General features: G+C 43.9%; 1 protein-coding gene across 2 annotated transcripts; it reads left to right on the top strand.

The window, feature by feature from the left end:
* The first annotated feature begins 233 nt into the window (after window positions 1-233).
* Window positions 234-17,410, top strand: LOC121063291 (dual specificity mitogen-activated protein kinase kinase 5-like). Of its 2 annotated transcripts, none has more exons than XM_040543679.1 (5): window positions 234-440; window positions 6,564-6,612; window positions 10,853-10,920; window positions 15,751-15,820; window positions 17,047-17,399. In XM_040543679.1, the coding sequence occupies exons 1-5, from the start codon at window positions 306-308 to the stop codon at window positions 17,067-17,069; spliced, it is 345 nt and encodes a 114-aa protein (XP_040399613.1). In that variant the 5' UTR covers window positions 234-305; the 3' UTR covers window positions 17,070-17,399. The 2 variants fall into 2 exon arrangements, with proteins under 2 accessions (XP_040399613.1, XP_040399614.1); XM_040543680.1 differs by lacking the exon at window positions 234-440 and adding an exon at window positions 3,507-3,685 and having other exon boundaries at window positions 17,047-17,410.
* The last annotated feature ends 2,780 nt before the right edge of the window (window positions 17,411-20,190 follow it).

The raw sequence follows: 20,190 nt of genomic DNA, 5'->3' as shown, positions 1-20,190 counted from the left end.
GGCCGCCAGCCTCCTCCCGCAACATGGCGCCGCCTCCGCGCCCTCCTCCTCCCGCAACATGGCGCCGCCTCCGCTCCTTCCTCCTCCTCCTCCCCTATTTTTTTTTTTTTTATTATTATTATTCCGCCCACCTTCTCTCCTCCCGGCGTCTCCGTTTTGGTTCCGGGGCAGCGGGGCGGTTGCGAGTCCTTCCTGCGGGCGGGGAGGGGCGGAGGCGGCCCGGCCCCAGCCCCAGCCCCGGCCCCGGCCAGCGGGCATCCCCCCGCCGCCGGCCCGCCGCAGCATGTGAGCCCGGCGGGGCGGGGATGCTCTGGCTGCTCTGCGGCCCCTCCAGCGCCATGGAGAGCCAGGTGCTGGTCATCCGCATCAAGATCCCCGACGGCGGAGCCGTGGACTGGACCGTCCACTCGGCGCCTCAGCTGCTCTTCAGGGACGTGCTGGTGAGCGCGGCCAAGGGGAGGACGCGGCGGCGGCCCCCGGAGCACAGCGGCTCGGTGGGGTTCTGTGCTGGGGGGCTCTAACGGGGAAAAAACCCCTGGGCTCCGGGAAGGGTCGCACGGCGGTGGGTTTTAGGGGAGGTGGCGATGCCCCGAAGAGGGGCTCGCAGCCAAGGGCCCGTGCTGCAAGCAGTGCGCAGGGAAAGGCCCCAGTCGTGTCCCAAGGGAGCCCTCCAAGGGTTTGGTCTTGCCCTACACGCAGCATCCCCCTGCCAGCGTGGCTTGGGCACCGTGGGGTGGTCGTGAGGTGTTGCTTGGGAGCGACTGGGAAAGCTGTCATGTGGAAGTCAGCGTCGCCTCGGCTCGGGTGCGGGAGCTGCGCGCCCCGCATGTGGGCTGAAGCTGGACGTGGCGGCGGTGCTGCGGGTTTGTTGCATCTCTTGGCCCTGAGCTGCCCCAGAGCCTTCTGAGGGCTCCCTTGTGCCCCGCAGAGTTGCAGAAGTGCCTCCATCCCCGCCCAGGTAATCCCTTTGCACCTGTTGCAGGTGTTGCAGGCATGGCTTCGGAAAAGCGTTTTGCTTTTCAGTGCTCAGCCTTGTTGCTTCAGCACAAAATCAGCAGGAGTTATGTGCACCTTAAATGTGAGCTGTGTAGTCTGTTTAGCAAGTGGGACTGAAAAAAAAGAGCTATTTAAGCATGATCTGCCTACGCAAAAGGAATCAGCGTATGGTTTACTTGGTTTGGGGTAGCAGTGAGGTCTGGGGATCCAAGTCCGAAGCTGGAGAGGTGTTGAGGCAGCACAGCTGTAGCGCGGTGGTCAGGTCCCATCGTACGTGTGAGGCTCTGCGGGTGCTGTCGTAGTGCTTATGGCTGCGCCGTCAGGCAGCGGCTGTGGCCAGCGCATGACTTTGCGACCTGAAGTTAAAATGAAACTGTGCGTTCAGTTGTGGCACAACACTAAGAGCATGTGTTTTGGAGCCAGATCTCAGAGAAGCAGAAGTACAGTAGCACAGTTGCTCAAGGAGCTCCGATAGGCTTTACATCCCCTAATTTATTAGTTGGATTGGGATGAAGGACTGAACTTGGGTCTAGTGAGGTACCCACAACCTTGCCCTGCTGCAAGGAATTTGAGTACCTACCTCCAGCATACTTAGAGAGCCTGGCAGAGCCCTTGGCATCTGAAGTGCTTCTAAGAGTCATGATCAATGAACCACAAGGACTTCAGTAGGTACCTGAGGTCATCAGTGCCTGCAGTAGTCTCCAGTCATGTGGAAGTGATGCTTCCCGAGAGCCGTGGCCGTGCAAAATGTGAAAGAAGTGAATCAGGGAGAATGTGTCAGGCCAATCTTCAGCTTGGCACATCTCTGGTTAGTGAGGACTCTACTGCAAATACTTTTGGAGAGACGGTTATGTAGGGGATCTGACGTGGAATATGTACGACAAGTCAAAGCGGAGGGACTGCAATCTAACGGGGATCACACAGAGCATTCTCCCTGCTGCTAGGTGGGCAGTTCCTGTGATCGGCAAGCTCGGGTTTAGTTATACAAATCCTCCACGCTCAAAAGCCAAGAACCGCAGGCAAGCTTGGCTAATGCAATGCCGGTCTTGCTCTGCATCGCTGTTGAAGTCATGTGGAGAAACCGGAGGCTTCTGATTCTTCCCCTTCCACGTGGATTTTGATGCTTATCTCAGTTTTTATTTGTAGCCAGCTAGCAGTCCTCTTTCATATCCCCACTCACTGGTGGAACAGAGTGAGTTGTTCTGGGTTGAAATGTCCCAGCTGTTTGTCGAGGGAGAGTGAACGGATTTCTGCATCAGGTCTGTGTCGGTGATGATGATTTTCAGTTTTCAAAGCTATCCACAGTACCTGTGCCCTCTCTGGCAGTGCTGGGCTGTGTACAGCAGGTCACACCGTGATGACACATCTCGCCATGGTAGCGTGCAGCTGGGAGCACAGCCACGCGGTCGTGCCGTTTGGTGACTGCCACCTGCGTGTCAAAAACACGCTTGTGAGCGCTGAGATGTTAAGAGAGGGAGGAAGAAGTTCAATAAGGTCTGAATTGTCTCAAGGCCCTTGTTTGTTTAGGTGATTGGTTTGAGGAGCTGCCCTCGCAGGATGCATGTACTTAATTTATATGGTACCTTCAGAAATTAAATGAAATAAGGCTTGGCGCACTGAAGCGTGGTAGATCTGGCACCACCTGTGGCTGCAGAGGGCAGGACTGGGACAGACCTGGAGTCTGTTGTTGTCCTTCTGCCTTCACTGTGATTTCTACTCACCTTGTAGGTAATTACAGAGGGCTTATGTGTTCGAGTACCAATTAAAGACAGCACAGAGAATCGAGACATTCCCTAGTAAGGTAAATTACTGACAGTAATAATCCGGTCGGACCCCACCGTTTCCCTTACCGCATGGCTGTCTGTCAGCAGCAGGCACAGGAGCTCCAGGAGCCCCTTTTCTCCCAGCTCGTGGTTTGCCCGCGGAGCACTGAGCCCGCTCGCTCTGCATACGGTGCTGTGCAGGGTGCAGCGGGCACGATCCCACCCAGCCACATGCTCCATGCCCCTGCAGTCCAAATGGCTCCGCAGGAGGTGAGTGCACCTGATAGCCACGTCTGAAAACCAGGTGTTTTCCCCCAGATCTGCAGCTGGGGGCTCGGGGAAGCCGTATAGGAAGGTTGTTTTTCCTTTTTTTAAGGCAAGTCCATGTTCTGCTTTGTACTGAGAAAACCCTTTGAGAAGACACTTCTTTTTTTTTTTTTTTTTTTTAAAACGTGATTTTTGTTAAATTAGCATCTTAGAAGCAAGAACAGCCTTGCGAGTACAAATTAATGTAGCCTTGCAGCATTACTCTTCAGATTTATATTTTTTTCAGCAAAGAAGCTGTGGTATTAGCACAGAGTACGCTGCCCATAGCCCTGGGATAACCTGGGATAACCTCTTGGTAGCTGTAGGGCTGGAACCTGAGAGTCTGATGCCCAGTGCAGTGCCTTACGCTCTAAATGACACTTTTTTTTAAATTTTATTTTATTTTTAAGTTTTCAGCTGCTCTAATTCTGTCCCTTGGAGGAGCCTTTACAGGTCGCTAAGCCGTGCGGCAGGTAGCGGGGCTGCGCAGCCCTGGGAGCGGCGCTGCTGGTGTATTTGGGTTGGGCATTTGCCTGATTACTTTCCCGAAGTGGGTGCTAAGAGCTGTTCTTCATAATGTCACTTCAAATATGTCCTGCCCATATCAGCTCTGCAGACCTGTAAGTTACCAGTAAACAGATTTATTTTAAAGGCGCCGCTAAATGAATTACAATGAGCTTGTTTTTTTCATCAGGCTGTCTGGACTCATTTGCCCGAGCTGTCACTGGAGCATTTAAGCACTCGGTGTTAATTCAGGATAACTTCATGATGTCATACTGAGACAAGACCAATTTCAACTGATAAGAGAACGGGGCCCCCGGCTTCAATATTTACACTGTTATTAAAAGCAGTGCTTTCACATTTTCTGCTCTCTCACCCAAGATAAGTGCTCCACAGCTATTCTAGAGAGCGGATTTGACGGAATTCCTTTTTGGCTGCCTTTCCCTGATATTTCTCTTCGTTGTTGGAGGCTTTTCAGTCTGTCAGAAGCTATCACACGTGAGCCCACTTGAGAAATTGTTTACAAGTCACCATATTTTATTCCTCGTGATCTCTGTTGCGGTGGCAGAAAATCGCACACAATCTGTTGAAATTTCGAGTAATCCTTTAAGCTCGGGTCACTGCGAGGTCTGCTGGAGGGCTGAGCCTGGAAGTCTTCTGCAGCTGATGAAAATCCTGCGGTAGGAACAGGGTGGAGGTGTCATTTCCCTCCCTCCCACCTCCTGCGAGGCTGCCCTTTCTTCAGTGCCGTGGTTTGACAGAGGTACCGAAAGTCGGCCAGAGCGAAGTTTTTGTGCTTGTCGGTGGGGTTGTCTTTTTAACCGTTTAGCGTAAGGCAGAATTACGGTGAACAGCTTTTAAATTGGTGTACTTGGTTGCTACAGTTTTTTGAAGAAGTCCCAACGCATTGAAAAAAATTATTTTGAACGGGGAAAAAAAATTATAGAGGAATTTACCATCACTGCTACAGTGCTCGTGCAGCTTTGGGAGCCTTGGAGCTCTCCTAGCAGACATTTGGGGCCTCCAGAAGCGTCTCTCTCTGTGGCATATTTACACTCCTCCCAACTACAATTTGTAAACATCCCAAAATCTGGTTTATTTTCTGTTACCAACTTTTAAATCCATGTAATGGAAGCGTCTGTGTCCCCACACATGAACGTTCTACAAGTAGCTTAAACCTAATGCAATTGAAGTGTGTTTGCTGAGGAATTTTCAACGTTTAACTAAATAGATTTAGAAATAATTAGTTAACAGCACAGTCTTCTGGTTAGGCAAGACTTTAATTCCTTGTTAGGGACAGAGGGTACAGCGTGTCTGGCTTTTGACAGAGTATCTACGGAGTTGTCGAACCGTGCAAAACTATTTAAACGGAAGAATTTTGATTAATATGGCAGTGCTTTGGATCTTTTTATGGTTGCGTAGGTTTACAATGTATATCATTGGGTAAGCTGTATTGCACATCTTTTGTCTTTTTGTATACAATTAATAGTGTAAATTACTGTTCATTTATTTTAACATCTAAAATGGGAAAATGGGAAAGTTTTTAGGAATATTATTTGCTTCAGTTAGCCCTGTGGAAATCTTCGTCGCTTTCTCTGCCTTCTCATTATATTAATTGTGTCTCTTTAACATTGCACAGAGTGTTTAATTTCCTGTTTTCAGATGAAAAATAGAGAAAGCAGAAGTGACAGGACAATGATTCCTAAAGCTTTGATACGGGGGAGTGCTTAGCACCCCAAGATGCTCACAGTGTACGTACTACAATAAATTTTGTTCATTAATTTCTAATCACTTTGTGACGCTGTCAGCGGAGAGACTGTCTGACATGAGAAATCAGGCAGCAGGAAGGAGAAACCATGCTGTGCATTTCTGCCGTGCCCCGACATGACATATTGCAGCCTCGCGGAGGCTGACAACAGCACATACGCCGGGAGGCCGGGATGCCTTAAATCTGAGCACAACATTTCAGTGGATTTTCAGTGAGTGCTGTGTGTAAAGGCTTTAAAAAAAAAACAAAAAAAAACACACTCCAAACTCTGCTCACCTCGGTTTAGTTGTACAGGAAAGGCTGTATTTGACCCAAAGCTGCATTTTTGTGTGCAGGTGTGTAGCGTTCAGCGTGCAGTTCGCATCTTCCCCGGGGTAACGTCAAGGCTGGGCTGCCCGGTGGGTTACCACGTTAACCGCTTTGGGTCTTTTAACCTTAATTCCTCCAGAACTGCCAACGTATTCGAATCCCTCCGCCAAGCACCGAAGAAGTTTAAATTCTGGTTAAAAGTGACAAGGGGCCCTGCAGACCTCCTGGTCCGCGGTGGGCAGCGCTCCCGGGAGCACGGCGCTGCGAGGCAGCAGCAGGCAGCTCGGCACGGCTGCTGGGTCCTGCTGCTTTCCTGGGCAGTTGTGGAGTGAAAGCGGCAAAAATCCCTTCGGTCTGCAGCGACTGTTTCAGTTCATGTGGGCGGCCCCGAACCCGCACAGAGCTGTGGTTGTTACCCCGCTGTTGGCGAGCCGCGGGCAGGATGGGCTGGAGGCGTGCAGCGAGGCTGCCTCGCAGTGCAGGGGAGGACCGAAATCCAGGAATCGAGGCAATGTGAGCAGAGGGACCGAGGCAAAAAACCTGCTTTCTCACAAAAGCCATTCGTAAACCTCTGCTTTTATGACTTGCCTCCATGAGTTAGATGGACGCTGTTCCATAACCCACGGACAAAATCGATCCTTTAAACCGCGGCAACAGACAGCACTGACTTGTTTGCAATTATGATTGAGCTATTTAAAAAGAAGAAGGTATTCCTGGAGGTAACGTGCAAAGGAAGGAGAAGAGCGTGGTGATTTGTATTGATTTGTGTTGTATGCTGAAAAGTTGGTGATTTTGGGGGCAGCGGTGAGGAGCAGGACTTTGTCTTCTGCTTGCAGCCGGGGAACAATTAAGATGAATTACTCTACATCATCTTGGGCATCTTGCCGTTGATGTATAGCTAATTCTTCTTTACATTTCAGGATGTCATCGGTCAAGTTTTGCCGGATGCAACGACAACAGCGTTTGAGTGTGAGTATGACTTGTATAAACCGTCTCTTTTGTGATGGTATAAGGTTGTCATTTTTTACATAAATAATGTTTACTTTCATTATGTTACGGTTAAATATTTATGCATTAATGCAAGTTTAATGATGATACTCGACTAAGTAATATTTTATTATTTAATCACAACTTGAGTGAGCATATTTTTACAATATAGCTTTAATTACCAGCATGACCTTACTGTGCTCTTACTCGTCACTGCAACTATATTGCTTGAATTAAATGAAAAGTATAAAGTACCTGTAGGTCTGAGTTTAAAATTTTAATTCTCTGTTGGAAGAAATCAAAAGGGTGTTGGCTTTTACAAAGCTGTGGCGCACAACATATGGATTTTGTACAAAATATGGCAGCATGGCCAAGGTGTCCCAAAGCCTCCCGGGTTTGCAGCGCTCCGTGGAAGAAGTTAATGCTTCCCTTTGCCAGAACAGTCATCTGGTGGTTTTCGGGAAGGCTGCTGGGTTGTTAGTTTTCTTTTTCTCCTTCTGTTGGGCACCATCTAAATACATTGTCACCCTGTTGCCTTCCTCCTGTGCGGGAGGAGGAGGTGTGGACAGATGCTCAGCCTCAGCTCCTGGAGGAGGTAGCGGAGCTGCAGGACAGTGCCACCTGGTTAGGCTTGGGTACCGGGGTCTGGCTGAGAAGCTGGGAGGTGCAGCTTGTGTATGGGATCTGAGCAAGCTGTAGGTTGGGGCTGTCCCTCCTAGCACTTACACCATGTGAAAGCGGTTGTATCGTGCTTGTGCTGGGTTAGGAAAGCTCTCAGTGGCCGTGTTGGTGTGGATTTAGACCTCTGCTGACGTACCTGCTGACTATTCCAGCTCTGTTCCCCGAACCCCGGTTGTTTTTATCTTTGAAGGGATTCCCTGGGGGATTGTCCTGTGTGAAGAGCAAGAAGGTGCAAAGGGGAGTCAAACCGTGTATTAGGGGATAAGATACTGTGCTAAGGGGTTTCTTCCGAGTGGAGAGGACTCCTGCTGTTCCCCTTCAATATTTTTTTTCTGTGTATCTCCATGTTTTCCTTTGATGGAGATGAAATAACGAGGAGCTGGAGGGGATTAGGAGTGCTGCATGAGCCAGGTAGTGATGCTGAAGGTTAGAGGGCGGACAGGACAGCAAAGGGCCTTGCACTCTTATTAGCATTTCCCTTCTTTAGAGCCTTACAGGCAATTCTGAGTGCAAGTAATCAAAGGAAATATTGGTTTGTGAGCCTTCAAGTACTACCTAGCGCTTTCTATTTTTCTTTTCACATTTGTGATTTGCTCTCCTAAAATGCCAGAACCCTAAGAATGGGCGCTGTAGATGTTATTTCTCTCTAGCCTGGACATTTCTCCTGCCCCGCTCTTTAAAACAAGACTTTCTACAGAGACCTGGGCAAAACCAGGCTCCAGACCTTGCCTTTTTTTTTTTTATGATTTGTTAATTTTTTGTTGTTGCTGTTGTTAAACATACCTCCCACGTCACCCATTAGCTTTGTTTGAACTTCATGCACCAGTAGCAGTCCCTGCAATCAGGGCAGTAGCCCATATTAATGGTACCATGTGTAGAACTTCCCTGGAAATACTTATTTCATTGTGTCTTCTAACATCTGCTTCTGTGCTTTCAGTTCATGTCTCTAGTCTGTCATTTACATCTGCACAAAACCATTTCCCCTGCCATTTAACTGGCATCTAAAATATGTTATGTATATTGATGCCTGATTTTTCTGGTTCCTTTATCCATATCAAATGCCTGGATTTTTCCAGCTTAAGCTTCCTTCTCACCTGCTTCATTGCTTCGTCAGATGTGGATAATTGCCATCTAGTGTAGTCTCCTCTCCTGTTTGTTCGGTTATTGTTATCTACAGTGCATCATCCATTGCGCCTTCTACCTGGGGCTGCACTTCTCCTGCTATTGGACCTTTATGTGGATTTCACCATTGTATCGCACGTTGCTACAAATAAAATCTCTAACAACATATGGCCTGTTATGATCCTTTTATCCAAACTCTGCCATTTTGTATATTTGTGACACACTGCAGATTTTGTGAAGATTGCTTCATAATATTTGTTTACCATCTGCTGCACTCTATTTGGTATCTTGCTAGGATTTCTTCCTCCATTTTAAATGACATTAGCAAAATCCAGCCAGTACGTAGGATTTTTTGGTTCTACTTTTGCTTCCCTAATGTCCTGGAAAATCGTATTGCTGTGCTCTAGGCAAGTAGAGAAGCCTGGAAATCTTTCTGAACTCATGCATTATATCTGGCTAGTTTTTGGGCTGTGCCCGCTTAAATGTCGTGGTAGGACGGCAAAGGATCTCTGCACAGAAAAGAGAGAGATATTTTTTTCTGGTTTTGCTCTTTATAAACATTGCCTGGCTATTTTAGATTTGGCTTTTTAATGCCAGGTTACAGTTTCTTTTCGTCAACACGTTTTAAAATTCAGTTTATTCTCTTTGCACCACTGTCAGGAATTTTAGACTTCTGAGAACTCTGGGGGTAATTTCTAATCTTTTGGCTCTGGAAGTTTTCTGGTTCTTTTTTCTTTCTTTTTTTTTTTTTTTTGTGGTCCCAGCTCAGTCCGTTCCCTCAAATCAAGCCTGCCTAATGGCTTTTACCTCTGCCTATTTGTCTCTCTCTGTCATACGTTTTTCCTCTTCTGCTTTTCACTCTGATCCCTTCGCACTGATGCATGGCTTTCGTTGTGCGCGCTCCTCCTAGCGCAGCTCCTTCCGCCTCGTTCTGCTACCACAGCGCGGCTGTGACGTGGGTTTTCACCAGAGAGCAGCTCTGCAACTCCTTTTCTGCCGGAAATGTTTCCAGGCGAGGAAGCATTCATTTTCAACTCGCTAACTCTTCTTAATCTTTCCATCATTCATGACTCGCTGCGGGCCGGTAACCCCAGCAAGTAGTTTCAGCAGTCTGGCAGTTGATCAGTTGAACTTCCAGGAGGTAAGGCTCTGGTAGGACGTGGCCGTGCTGGCTGGTTCCTCTTCCAGCCTTCATGCTTCCAGTGGCCCACAGCTCTTTTCGGGGACATTTTTGAGTGCAGTTCTAACGGGATTTTTTGTTCCTTTTTTCCCCTTGTATTCTTCTCTTGATGTTTCTTCTCTTCTGCGTTGCTCTTCTTATATCCTCAGAATTAACTGCTGGGCCTTCAGTGCCAGAATGCCCAAACTCCTTGTCTCAGGTAGTCTTAATTTGTTGATACAGATCTGTTCCCAGATCCTTGGGCAAGAGTCAGTTTGCATCCAGGGGAATACTGGCACTTTTCGGGTGCTGATGTACTGCACGAGGTCTGCGGATGCAGAGAGCGCGTGCGTCGGAGCCTGCCTGCAGGGACGAGGGCAGAGAGACTTCACCAGCCCCTGCTCACATCCTGAGGTGGTCAGGAGCAAATCTGCTCCAGTCCCGAAGCCGTATAAATGAGTTCACTCCATATCCTCACCTTTTGGTACTTTACATGTGTTTGAAATCTGGTGTGAATGCTGCTCCTTGGTTTCCTGGTACACGTTGGCTTGGGCAGAGTGATTCTCATAAGTATCCGAGGAAGATATTTAGATGGCAGCAAACAAAAATTGGAGACAGGTCATTAACCCCTCCCTTCTCCTCCAAGGCTGGAGCAATAAAAAAATATTACCATTTTGTGGTGGAGTTGGAGGCGAGGGTTGCATGCGGTCGGTCTGATAACTTGTGCAGCTCTCCGGACGGTGAGCGTGTACGAGCTTTTTTTGAGGACTGGGGGAGAAGAGGACGGGGCCGGACACTGCTCCTACCTGGGCGCAGGAACGCTGGAGTGCGGGGTTGCACCAGCTGGTGCTGATGGGGGGATTTAGCCCCCGGTACATCTGCACCTGCTGAATCCCGCTGCATGTCTTCGGGAGGTCTGTTCCTCCTCTAGATGTTGGTGTTGGTAACTCTGAACGCTTTGCTGGAGCTCTTCTGAACCTTGCTCTGCGCTCTGGTCCCGTCTCCGCAGCACCTTTCCTTGTGCAAAGTTTTGAGCACTTCACTCATGCCTCCTTTCTAGATGTAACTGCTGTCTTTGTTAATTAATACTTGGAGTCATTATACATTATTATTTCAGAGTACCTGGTTACCTGTGTTGTTGGTCTATACATTCATATTCTTTTAATTTACTTGTAAATGTCCAGGTTAAAAAAACTTATGTATTCAAATTGTAAGTATCCTTATTTTGTTTTTATTGCCTGTAATCCATTTCTTTGGCAGATGAAGATGAGGATGGTGATCGGATTACTGTCAGAAGTGACGAAGAAATGAAAGCCATGTTATCTTATGTAGGTATAGTATAACTTGCTGGTGTTTTCCATCTTTATTGCTTTCTGTTCATGTATTTTTGCCTGTGTCAAAGTATTAATGTAAGCTGCAGCGCTCAGTGTGATGTTCCTGTATTAAGTGTAGGTGTTTAAAAACTGTATCACACCAGATATATGGTCATGCTTGACTTTTTAAAAAAAGACTTGTACACTTACTGATCATATCATAAACATTAAGAATAATGCATCTTAATGACTTTTGCATTAGGTATAGTGCAGGCTAAATGGACTATCAATTTCTTGTATTTTTTATGCAGTACTTAAAGTAACGGCTCATTAAAAATGAACCCTGGGCTCTAAAAATTTTTCAAAATCTACTTTCATCTGGAGACTGTTCCACCCCTCCTAACAGAAGAGTTTCATTGTAGCTGCAGGCTCAATATTCATAGAGGATTTAAAGACGTATTTTCTGTTTTAGTATGAGATATGCGTGTATCTGTCTGTGTCTTAATACACATATATCTATGTAAAATCTCTGTCTAGGTACCTATAAATATAAAAGCAGTCTACAGAAATAAAATGTGCAGTTCTTTATTGAAACAAAATCTGCATATAGCTTAAATGTATGTTTCATATTGCAGATGTAAGTGAAAAAATCACTTAACTTTTTCTTTCAAATAAAATAGCAAGAAAATAACAAGTGGATATTTTCTGAGTCACATGGAATACTGGTTCCTTACAAAGGGCACTTCTGATCACGTTAATTGCCTTAACTTAGAACTTAGCAGAACCAAGCCCTGTTTAGTACCAGCCACAGGTGCTCTTGATGGGATGTAATGACTTGGTTTGGGTTAGTCCTCCTCACCAGTCCTCTGTTGTAGAGCAGGAATGCTTCCATAGTGAGATTCTCATCCTTTTGTGTCTGCAGAGATCATACTACGTCTGCACCCCAGCACCCTTGCCTTGCTGAGGCTCGGGTATTACTCGTGGATTGCAAGTCTGTCGGTAGGCGCTGGTTCAGGGTGACTTTGTCCATTGCCTACGACTTCATCCTGGGATGAAAGAAGGCTCTAGGGGATCCTGATTGAGCTCTGTAAAATGCTCTCAGGGGATTTGTTAAAGAAGTCTTTCTCCTGTGTGATTTTATTTCCAGAGGAGGTGAGACCACTGTGTGGAAAAATCTTGCTCCAGCCAAGGGGATTTTGTGCTTGCTTTGTTGTTGTTGTTGTTGTTTCCTACAACTAGATCACCAGTGATGCTTCCCCACTGGAATTCTTTGTATTTATCGCCGTTCCTTACGAAGTGTCTGTCACTTCTGCTGTTAAACTGGAAAACTTGAATTTTCCTGGCACCATCTTAAGATTAATCATGCCTCTGTAAGGTCATCTTTTTGCTATGCTTCCAAGCTTACTGTTAAAGTTTCAGTACATTAGGGTTATGATTGCTCAACTCTCTGCTTTCCCTTAAAAATTATGGGATGTCTGTAAATGACTTCTTTCCACTTCAGCAGCTTTTCTTCTCTGAAAATTTTCCCGTCAGTTTTAAACTAGTCGGTTACTTCACTGCCACGTTGATGGCTCAACCTTCTGACTTCACATAGCAGTCGCTTTGGGATATGTTTATAGGAAAACAAATCTGAGCCTCCTAGACAGGGAATACAACATGCTCAGGAAGGTGTTTTAGGCTGGGAGGACACAGCCAGGTGGCTCAGCACCAAACACCTCAGCTGCGCAGGTGCTTCTGAACCTGCTCGTTCTGCAGAGAGGCATTTGTAGTGTCTCACGGCTGAGACACTTGTAGTCCTTACTCGTTTGTAGTCTTTAAGGCTGTAAATGTTGTGGGCTTGAGGTGCTGCAGCCCACCTCTCAAGGTTACGATGTGCTGTGGGCCTGTGGCGAGTGTCTGGGGACTGAGCAGCTGTTGAAATGTTCCTGGGAATCTTGGCCTGGCACAGTCTGCCTCCAGTCCTGCTCGTATTCCTCACAACAAAAATGAAGGATTTTTTTTCAGGTGAAGAATGACAAAATAATGCTTTGGGATCACAGATCTGTTCCACGCAGGCACGACATTGTAAGTGGCAAAGCTGCTCTGAACCGTGCACAACCTTTTGTCTTTGGGTTCTTTGGTTTCAGAAGTTGACAGTAAGAGTGATTTCAGGCAGTTCTGGAATTACTTCAGAGTAAATATCTTCTATTATGCCTCTGCAAATGTTTTGGAATGGTAAATAAAGTTATTTTTCTGTTGTGCAGTGCAGTTAATTACAGATGGGCATTGAGTAGCAGTGGAGTCGCACTTCAGCTGTTGACTTGGATCAGTATAAAAAGGCAGTAATTTTTTTGACAGCCACTGATTGGAAAGTTGCTTGCAGCTTTCTGAAAGCAAGGGGTACATGCTCTGGATCAATAACTGGCAAATTTTCCATTAAAAGGAATACCTGAACAATGTTCCAAATAGCCACTGGCATCTTAATTTTCCATGGAAACCTCAAATGCTCATATGTGGAGGACAAGTCATTTTCAGACAATTTTTCCAGACTACTTGTTAACAGTTATTGCTGTCCCAAAAGGTTGACAGCTTACATGATTGATATTTCATTTACTTGTCATCATTGTTTGAGTAATGGAGAGGGCCACACTTTTCTCTCTCCTTTTTTTTTTTTTGGTAAGAAACATAGCCTCGTGTATGTTTATTTTAGTTTATTTTTCTGGAGAGTATGTAATATCTGTTTATACTGTATGTATATGTCTTGACGTCATAGAATGCCACTAGTAAAGTGGCAGCAAAGAAAAGTTTGTGTTTTTTTTTTTTTTTTTTCTTCAGCAGTTTTGTCCCCAGTGGAGCAGGAGATCCTTTCACAGCTCCGTAACTGCTAGGTGCTGGTGACACTTTTTTGTGAGGAGGTGTGGGGGCATGAGGGAGGGGTTGGCTTGTTATTTGTGACACCCCCCAATACAAAATAAGGCTGTGGGGTAGTCCTGACTCCTGAAAAGCCTCTTGATCCCTTCAAAACCGTGGGCTTTCGTAATTAATATCTTTGCTCTTTATAAACATATTGAGAGCACGTCTCAAGGAGTTATTTAAGATGTGGATCTGTTTGTTTACACACTAATATGAAGGAGATACCTCCCTCAAAAATCTTGTGGTGAGATTTTAGTACGGGAAGTGCTTTTAGCAGCAGGCATTGCACTAAATGTACACACAGGAGGTGGAGCTAGATGGATCCTTACGCCCCCAGCAATTTTCTTCATAATTATTTTTTTACAAAAGAAAATTTCTTCCTATTTCTTGACGTGAATAAAACAAATAAGCAAAAAACAAATACTGAAAAATGTATTTGTGCCAAGCCAGCGGTCTATTGTCACAGGTTAGGGTCTTTGCATTGTAATGGGAATTGTAAATGAGGTTTTGCACGTAAACTGACTTTGGTGTCCATCTAAAATCTACTTACTATAGTTCACATGTTTAATCCCATTATAAAAGGATGAAAAATGTTTTGTAACATTAAGCAGTTGTTAAACTTTTGCATTTTTTAAGTTGTGTAAGTAAAAAAAAAAAACAAACTCACATTATGGGAAATCATTGGTGTGAGTGAAATACACGTGCTCGATTCCACAGAGGCTTGGAATTTTTTTTCCTGTTGACATCCAGTCTTGCCACTTTGAGTAACAGTATCACAAAAAGGCTGGTAACAGTGACATTCTGAAGTCTTAGACCACACTCAGCTGGTGAGAATTAGCATGAAAGTCAGTGGAGCTACACTGATTTATGCCATGAAGATCTGGCCCACAGCCAGCGTGTTTGCTTCAAAGATGCTTGGTGATTGCAGAAGAAATGTGCTTTGTGATGTGTTTTCAACACCTAACACATCGTGGTGAGAGATGTGTGGGTTATAGACAGTAAACTCATAGCAGGGTCCATCTCCTGCCCTGGCACTGTTCTGGTCGTTCTGTTAAAAGTCCTCTCTGGTGAGCGCTCGCTGCTCCTCAAGGAGGAGGCTTGATACAAAAGGCTAATAAGGATTCCTTCTTATTTAATCCAAATGTTTATCTCATCACTAAATATCAGTGTTCATCTTCATGCCACATTAGATTTTTTCTGCCTTCCTGAGCCTTAATGTTCTCAGATGTTTTGGTAACGCATTTTGTCCATTCTTAGCCTTTCTTTATCTAAGCACTTTCCCTGCAGATTGCTCCTAGCAGTCCCTCTAGAGCCCAAGTGCTGTAGTCCTGGATCTACTGATATCTGCTCCGGCTTTCTAGCACCACTGTTCTCTGTACCCTACTATGCATTAAATGTGTACAGTAAGGGAATGCACGACTTCTCTGCTTATGTGGCCCCAACCGCCCTGCTTATGCTTCAGCATTGCAAATTCTTGGATAGCATCCAGGTTCTTTTCTCCCTTGGAGTTTTCTTAATTGCGCTTTTTTTTTTTTTTGGACTATATTTACAGTGTTTCTTTGTTCCCGCATTTGCCTAGTTTTCCCAACTTCTCCAGGTGTGACAACTGCTGTGTTTGCTGTAAATGTTTCATTTGCTCGGTCTTCCGAATCACTCCCAGGTTTCAGGTGAGCCTGAAACTTGCATAGTTGGGCCGGGAACAGATCCCTGTGCTTGCGTCAGTACCATGCTGGTTATCGCTGCCCTTGGTTATGTTCTTCCCGTGCTGCTTGATTGTGTGAGCATTGCAAGTGGTAAGAAAGCGTTCTAAAGGCTGATACGTATGATGGCATTAAAAAAAAAAAAAAAAAAAGAGGGTGGTGGAGAAGAAGTACAGTGAATTAAACAATCCGTAAGTGCACTTACTACTATTCATACGTTACTGAGTAATCTCTTTCTTTAATCTCTTTGCAGTATTACTCCACTGTAATGGAACAGCAAGTAAATGGACAGTTAATAGAGCCTCTGCAGATATATCCAAGAGGTAATGCTTAACAAATTCTAATCAACAATGATTATATCAGTAAACTGTTTCATCAACAGTTATGTTTTTGGGAGGTTTAAATGCACATAACATGATGTTTACCTCTTAATTTGGATAGAAGAATTCATTATTGTGGGGAGTGTAGCGAAAACTACATTTATTGCATATAAAATAGCTAATTTAGGAGTAAATTAGACTAACAAGATTCAGTTTGCATAGTACGTATTTACGTACATTTAAGAAACTCATTGGTGATGGTTCTGCATGTATTCAAACCAAAGCAGATGAATGAATTAAATTTTGGATACTTTGAAAGACTGAGGTTTTTAAATATATTTTTGTATGTTAATATGTTTAATCATCCAGACAGACTTGGGAAAAGTGACTGTCACTATTCATTTTGAAAATGGGAGCATCCATCACAGAAACTCTGTGTGTGGCGTATTTTATTTGAGGTTTGGGTATTTAGCGGTGGTATCAAAATGATCACAAGTACTTTAATAGCTCTCCTGACCAGGGAAGATGTAATCAATTATGTGGGCTGAGGCAATTGAAAAATAGGTCATCTACATCCTGAGCAAAAATCTGTAGGCAGCTACTTAGGTTTCTGGGTATGCGCCACTCTCTCTCAAATCAAATAATGGTTTAAAAAAAAAAAAAAAGCTAATACATTACATAATTCCACTGATTCATTCAGATGCTCTCAGTAACCAGTCTTTGAATCTGATTCTTAATTGATGAAACAGATAAGGTTTAAATTCTCCAAGTAAATCTCCCAGCAATAAATTAATTGAAATAATTAAAATTTTAACTCCTCTCACTTAACTGATATTATACAAATAATCATACTTTGAGTTTCCCAATTAAACATTCTAGGTTTCCATTACTTACAACTCTCTGAAGTTTGAATTGGGCAATTAACCAACAGTCTTCTCAAACACATGCTAATAAGGTCTCCAAAGGAGTCTGGGTTTCCTGGCCGTTCAGAAGGCTCCTATGGAAAAGAGACTCGAATGCAAGGGGAGCTAAAAGGTTTTTAGGCTCCAGGGTCTGATGGAGGGGGGCACCTGGCTCTGAGAGCTGCAGGACGGAGCACTTGGGGCAGTTTTTGGGAGACAAGTGCGAGGGCAGCTGTGAAGAGGGAGGCTGCCTTCTGTCCTGCTGCCCCTGGCCAGGCTGAGGTGCAAGGGTCTCAGCCTTCCTCCTGAACCCATCACTTTCTGTAGGTGGATGTTTTATTTATTACTGACCAGCGCTGTGTCTAAAACACCACCACTTGCAAGAAATAAAATGCTAGGCTTTCGCGTGGCCTGGAGAAACAACGACACGGTGGATGACCCAAGCAGGTGGGGAACCCTTCCTGGGAATGCAGAGCAGTTGGGTATCTCCCCTTCAGCAGGCGGTTCTCCTTTGGAGTAACTGGCTCACTCCTGGAGAACCAAGCAAGTGGACTCCTGCTCCTGCTGCTGGTTCCTTTTCTATTTGCTTTACATCCAAAGATAATTATTTTTGTATAGATTCAGAATTCATCTCCATGCTGACGAGGATATGATCCCCACTTACTCTCTCAGCTTATTCACCACTGGTTCATCTATGCACCCTCCTCACAGGTAGCTTGCTGCTTACTTCTGTGAGTTGCTGTTTCATCTTTCCAAATCACCTTCTTAAAACACCTCATCTTCCTGTTTCTAGGTTAAAGCTTTAAAGCTGCCCTGCACTCCCTTCATACCCAGGCTGCCTCTAAGTTCTGCTGCTGCTGTTCTGCAAATTGAACAAAATGTGCCTTTCTGCATCTTTTTCTTTTTAAATCTGTCTTCTGGCGTTTGAAGTTCTAGTCCTGCCTCAATAGTGAACATCCCAAATTTTGTTAGCACAGGCGCTTTTCTTTCATGCCCGTTTGGCTGTGCCCCTCTACACACTGCAGTTTGAAGCCTCATCAATAACATGCAGCTTTTTTGCCTGTATTTTAAGGCTGTCTGTCTTTAAGAGTTTTTTTTCACAAGCCTGCTCTGCCTTTGGGTCCTTTTTCCCTCTCTGTCTGTCTCTGACTTCCGAGGGAGCCTCCCAGTTGCTGCCTCCAGTCAGCTTCCAAAAACTCGTGTGTCCCACAAAGCCTGCTGGCAGTAAATGCCCATGTGCCATTCTGTGTCATCTTGGCTGTGCTGCACTCATATACTAATTTTAAGGTCTTTGAAGGGGGAAAATTGTTATTTAGTCTATTTTATATTAAAAAAATAAGTTTGTTGCTATCAAAACAGTAAGAGCCAGAGTTCTTTTTTATACTGAAACGTGTATGCATATACACGAACACACATGCAGTACTGTGTATATATACACATTATATAATAGTACACATGACATATATATATATCACTTGGAAAAAATATATAGTATGCTTATGTGTATTTTAGAATAGTGTATTGTTTTCTGGTTGGTGGTTTGTCTTTTTTTTTTTTTCCGTTGCTATCCTGCAAACTTATAATGAAAATCAATTATAATTTTTTCTTCACTGAATCAATGAATTTCAAGCTGAGACCTTTATTGAGACCTTTGTTCATCTGGGGAAGTCCACTGTCAGGAATCTATATTGAATGGCAAGGAAGGCAAAGGAGTGTACATCATCCAAAATTACCAATCTGTTTAAACATATGTCTAAGATACCACTCTTACACCTAGTGGTCTCCCCAGTTTTGATTTTACCTTCCTTCTTAGGTAAAAAGCTAACTTGTTAATTTTCACGAAGTTCCGATACCTATAATCATCACAATGTTTTTGAATCCTACTTGAAAAGTGAAAACAATTATATAGGCTTTTTTTTTTTTTTTTTTTCCCCCAACTAATCATTACATGGAACTTTATATTGTTACTTTAGTAACTTCCCATTCATTTCTGGATATAAATCTACTCAATGTTTTTCTCGTAGTTACTCATGACTTCAGACCTGTCTTTTCTCCTTTGATGTTTTTTGGCTATGTGGCTATGTCTATATAATAACAGCAGGGATATCTGAGCCCCTCTGTGCTATCTGCATTGAAGAACAAAAAAAATGGAATTTGTAACGCAGCATTTGTTAGCTCAGGCATAAGACCACGCAGACAAAGCCCTCTGAATGTTTCCCTCTGAGTTGGTCTGTCTTCACAGACCCTGTAGTACTCTGCATGAATATACAAGCTGGGATGGTCACAATCTGAGAACTCTGCATCATCTACTGCTCCCAAATGCAGACTTCTCAATACCTGTTTTATTAGGTAACAAAATTCAGTGTTATTCAGATTCTGCTGAAAACAGTGAGCATCAACATTTCAGGGAAGGTAATATTTTATGTGAAACTAATGTTCTTACAATATTCATGCCCTATCCAATAATTGTTCAACTAGCAGACAATTTCAGCAAAAATAATAAAATATGAACAATAGTGGAGAGTGGACAAATTGTTTTGATTGTAGTTGGTGTCATTGCATTTGGTGCTCTGCTGTCATGTGTGTTGTTCCTCTTTGTTCTCATTTGTGTTTGTCAAAAGACCTTTCCAAGAATATGAAATCGGTTCTTAATATCTGAGTACGTCAAAAAAAAAAAAAAAAAAAAAAAAAAGACAGAGCTCAGATCTCCTGAGCATTTTCCACTAAGGATGAATTATTTTGGCTTCAGAAAGATCCTGGTAATGGAGCATGAAATTCAAACACAGTATTAAAATACTGTGGAGAGTCTCCCACCTTTGCTGGTTTTTCTTCATATTTATTTTACATGCAAGCTTCCTATACTGTGATTCCAAGTTTCTTTACAGGCAAGGCTTTATTTCTGTAAGGTACTATTATGCTCTGACAAGCAAAGGGAAACTGTCAGATATTCTACTTCAATGACATCCAGATCCAAACAAAGAAGCTTTCTGTACAAACAAATCATTACCATTTCCTCGCTGCCCTTTGCCAATGATCGGTGTGTATAGTAGCAGAATTATACAATCACAATTTCATCTTTTTTTTTTTCTTTTTTTCTTTTTTTATTATTAATTATTTATCCCATAAGAATCTATATATATTTACTGTTTGGGTCATAAAATTATTATTTTACATATTCGACCAAGAGATAAATCTCCCTAAAGTCAAATAATAGTGTATTAATATTTTTTTCCTCAGATTTATCTTTTTCTTTTTTTTTGACAATATTTTGTCAGAGATTGTGTGTCCACCCATGTTTACTTTTCTGGCCTTACATGCAGAAACATTTTCTTCTAATCACTCAGTGCTTTCTGTTTTGTTTGTATCTTGTGTCTCTGCATCTATGATGTCCAGCTATATGCTGACTGCAGATTGGGTGAGGACCCAATAGGTTCCTATCATATTTTATTGTATGCATATTGTTCAACACAT

This window comes from Cygnus olor, unplaced genomic scaffold (assembly GCF_009769625.2).
Source record: "Cygnus olor isolate bCygOlo1 unplaced genomic scaffold, bCygOlo1.pri.v2 scaffold_162_ctg1, whole genome shotgun sequence".
In the NCBI taxonomy this organism is placed as follows: Eukaryota; Metazoa; Chordata; class Aves; order Anseriformes; family Anatidae; genus Cygnus; species Cygnus olor.
This window is presented reverse-complemented; position numbering and strand designations above follow the sequence as displayed.

Bases quoted from the DNA above. Each gene is read 5' to 3' on its own strand.
- LOC121063291 (XM_040543679.1), top strand. From the start codon at position 306: ATGCTCTGGCTGCTCTGCGGCCCCTCCAGCGCCATGGAGAGCCAGGTG. The intron at 6,613-10,852 runs GTGAGTATGACT...TTTCTTTGGCAG, and splicing joins AACGACAACAGCGTTTGAGT to ATGAAGATGAGGATGGTGAT. The intron at 10,921-15,750 runs GTAGGTATAGTA...ATCTCTTTGCAG, and splicing joins TGAAAGCCATGTTATCTTAT to TATTACTCCACTGTAATGGA.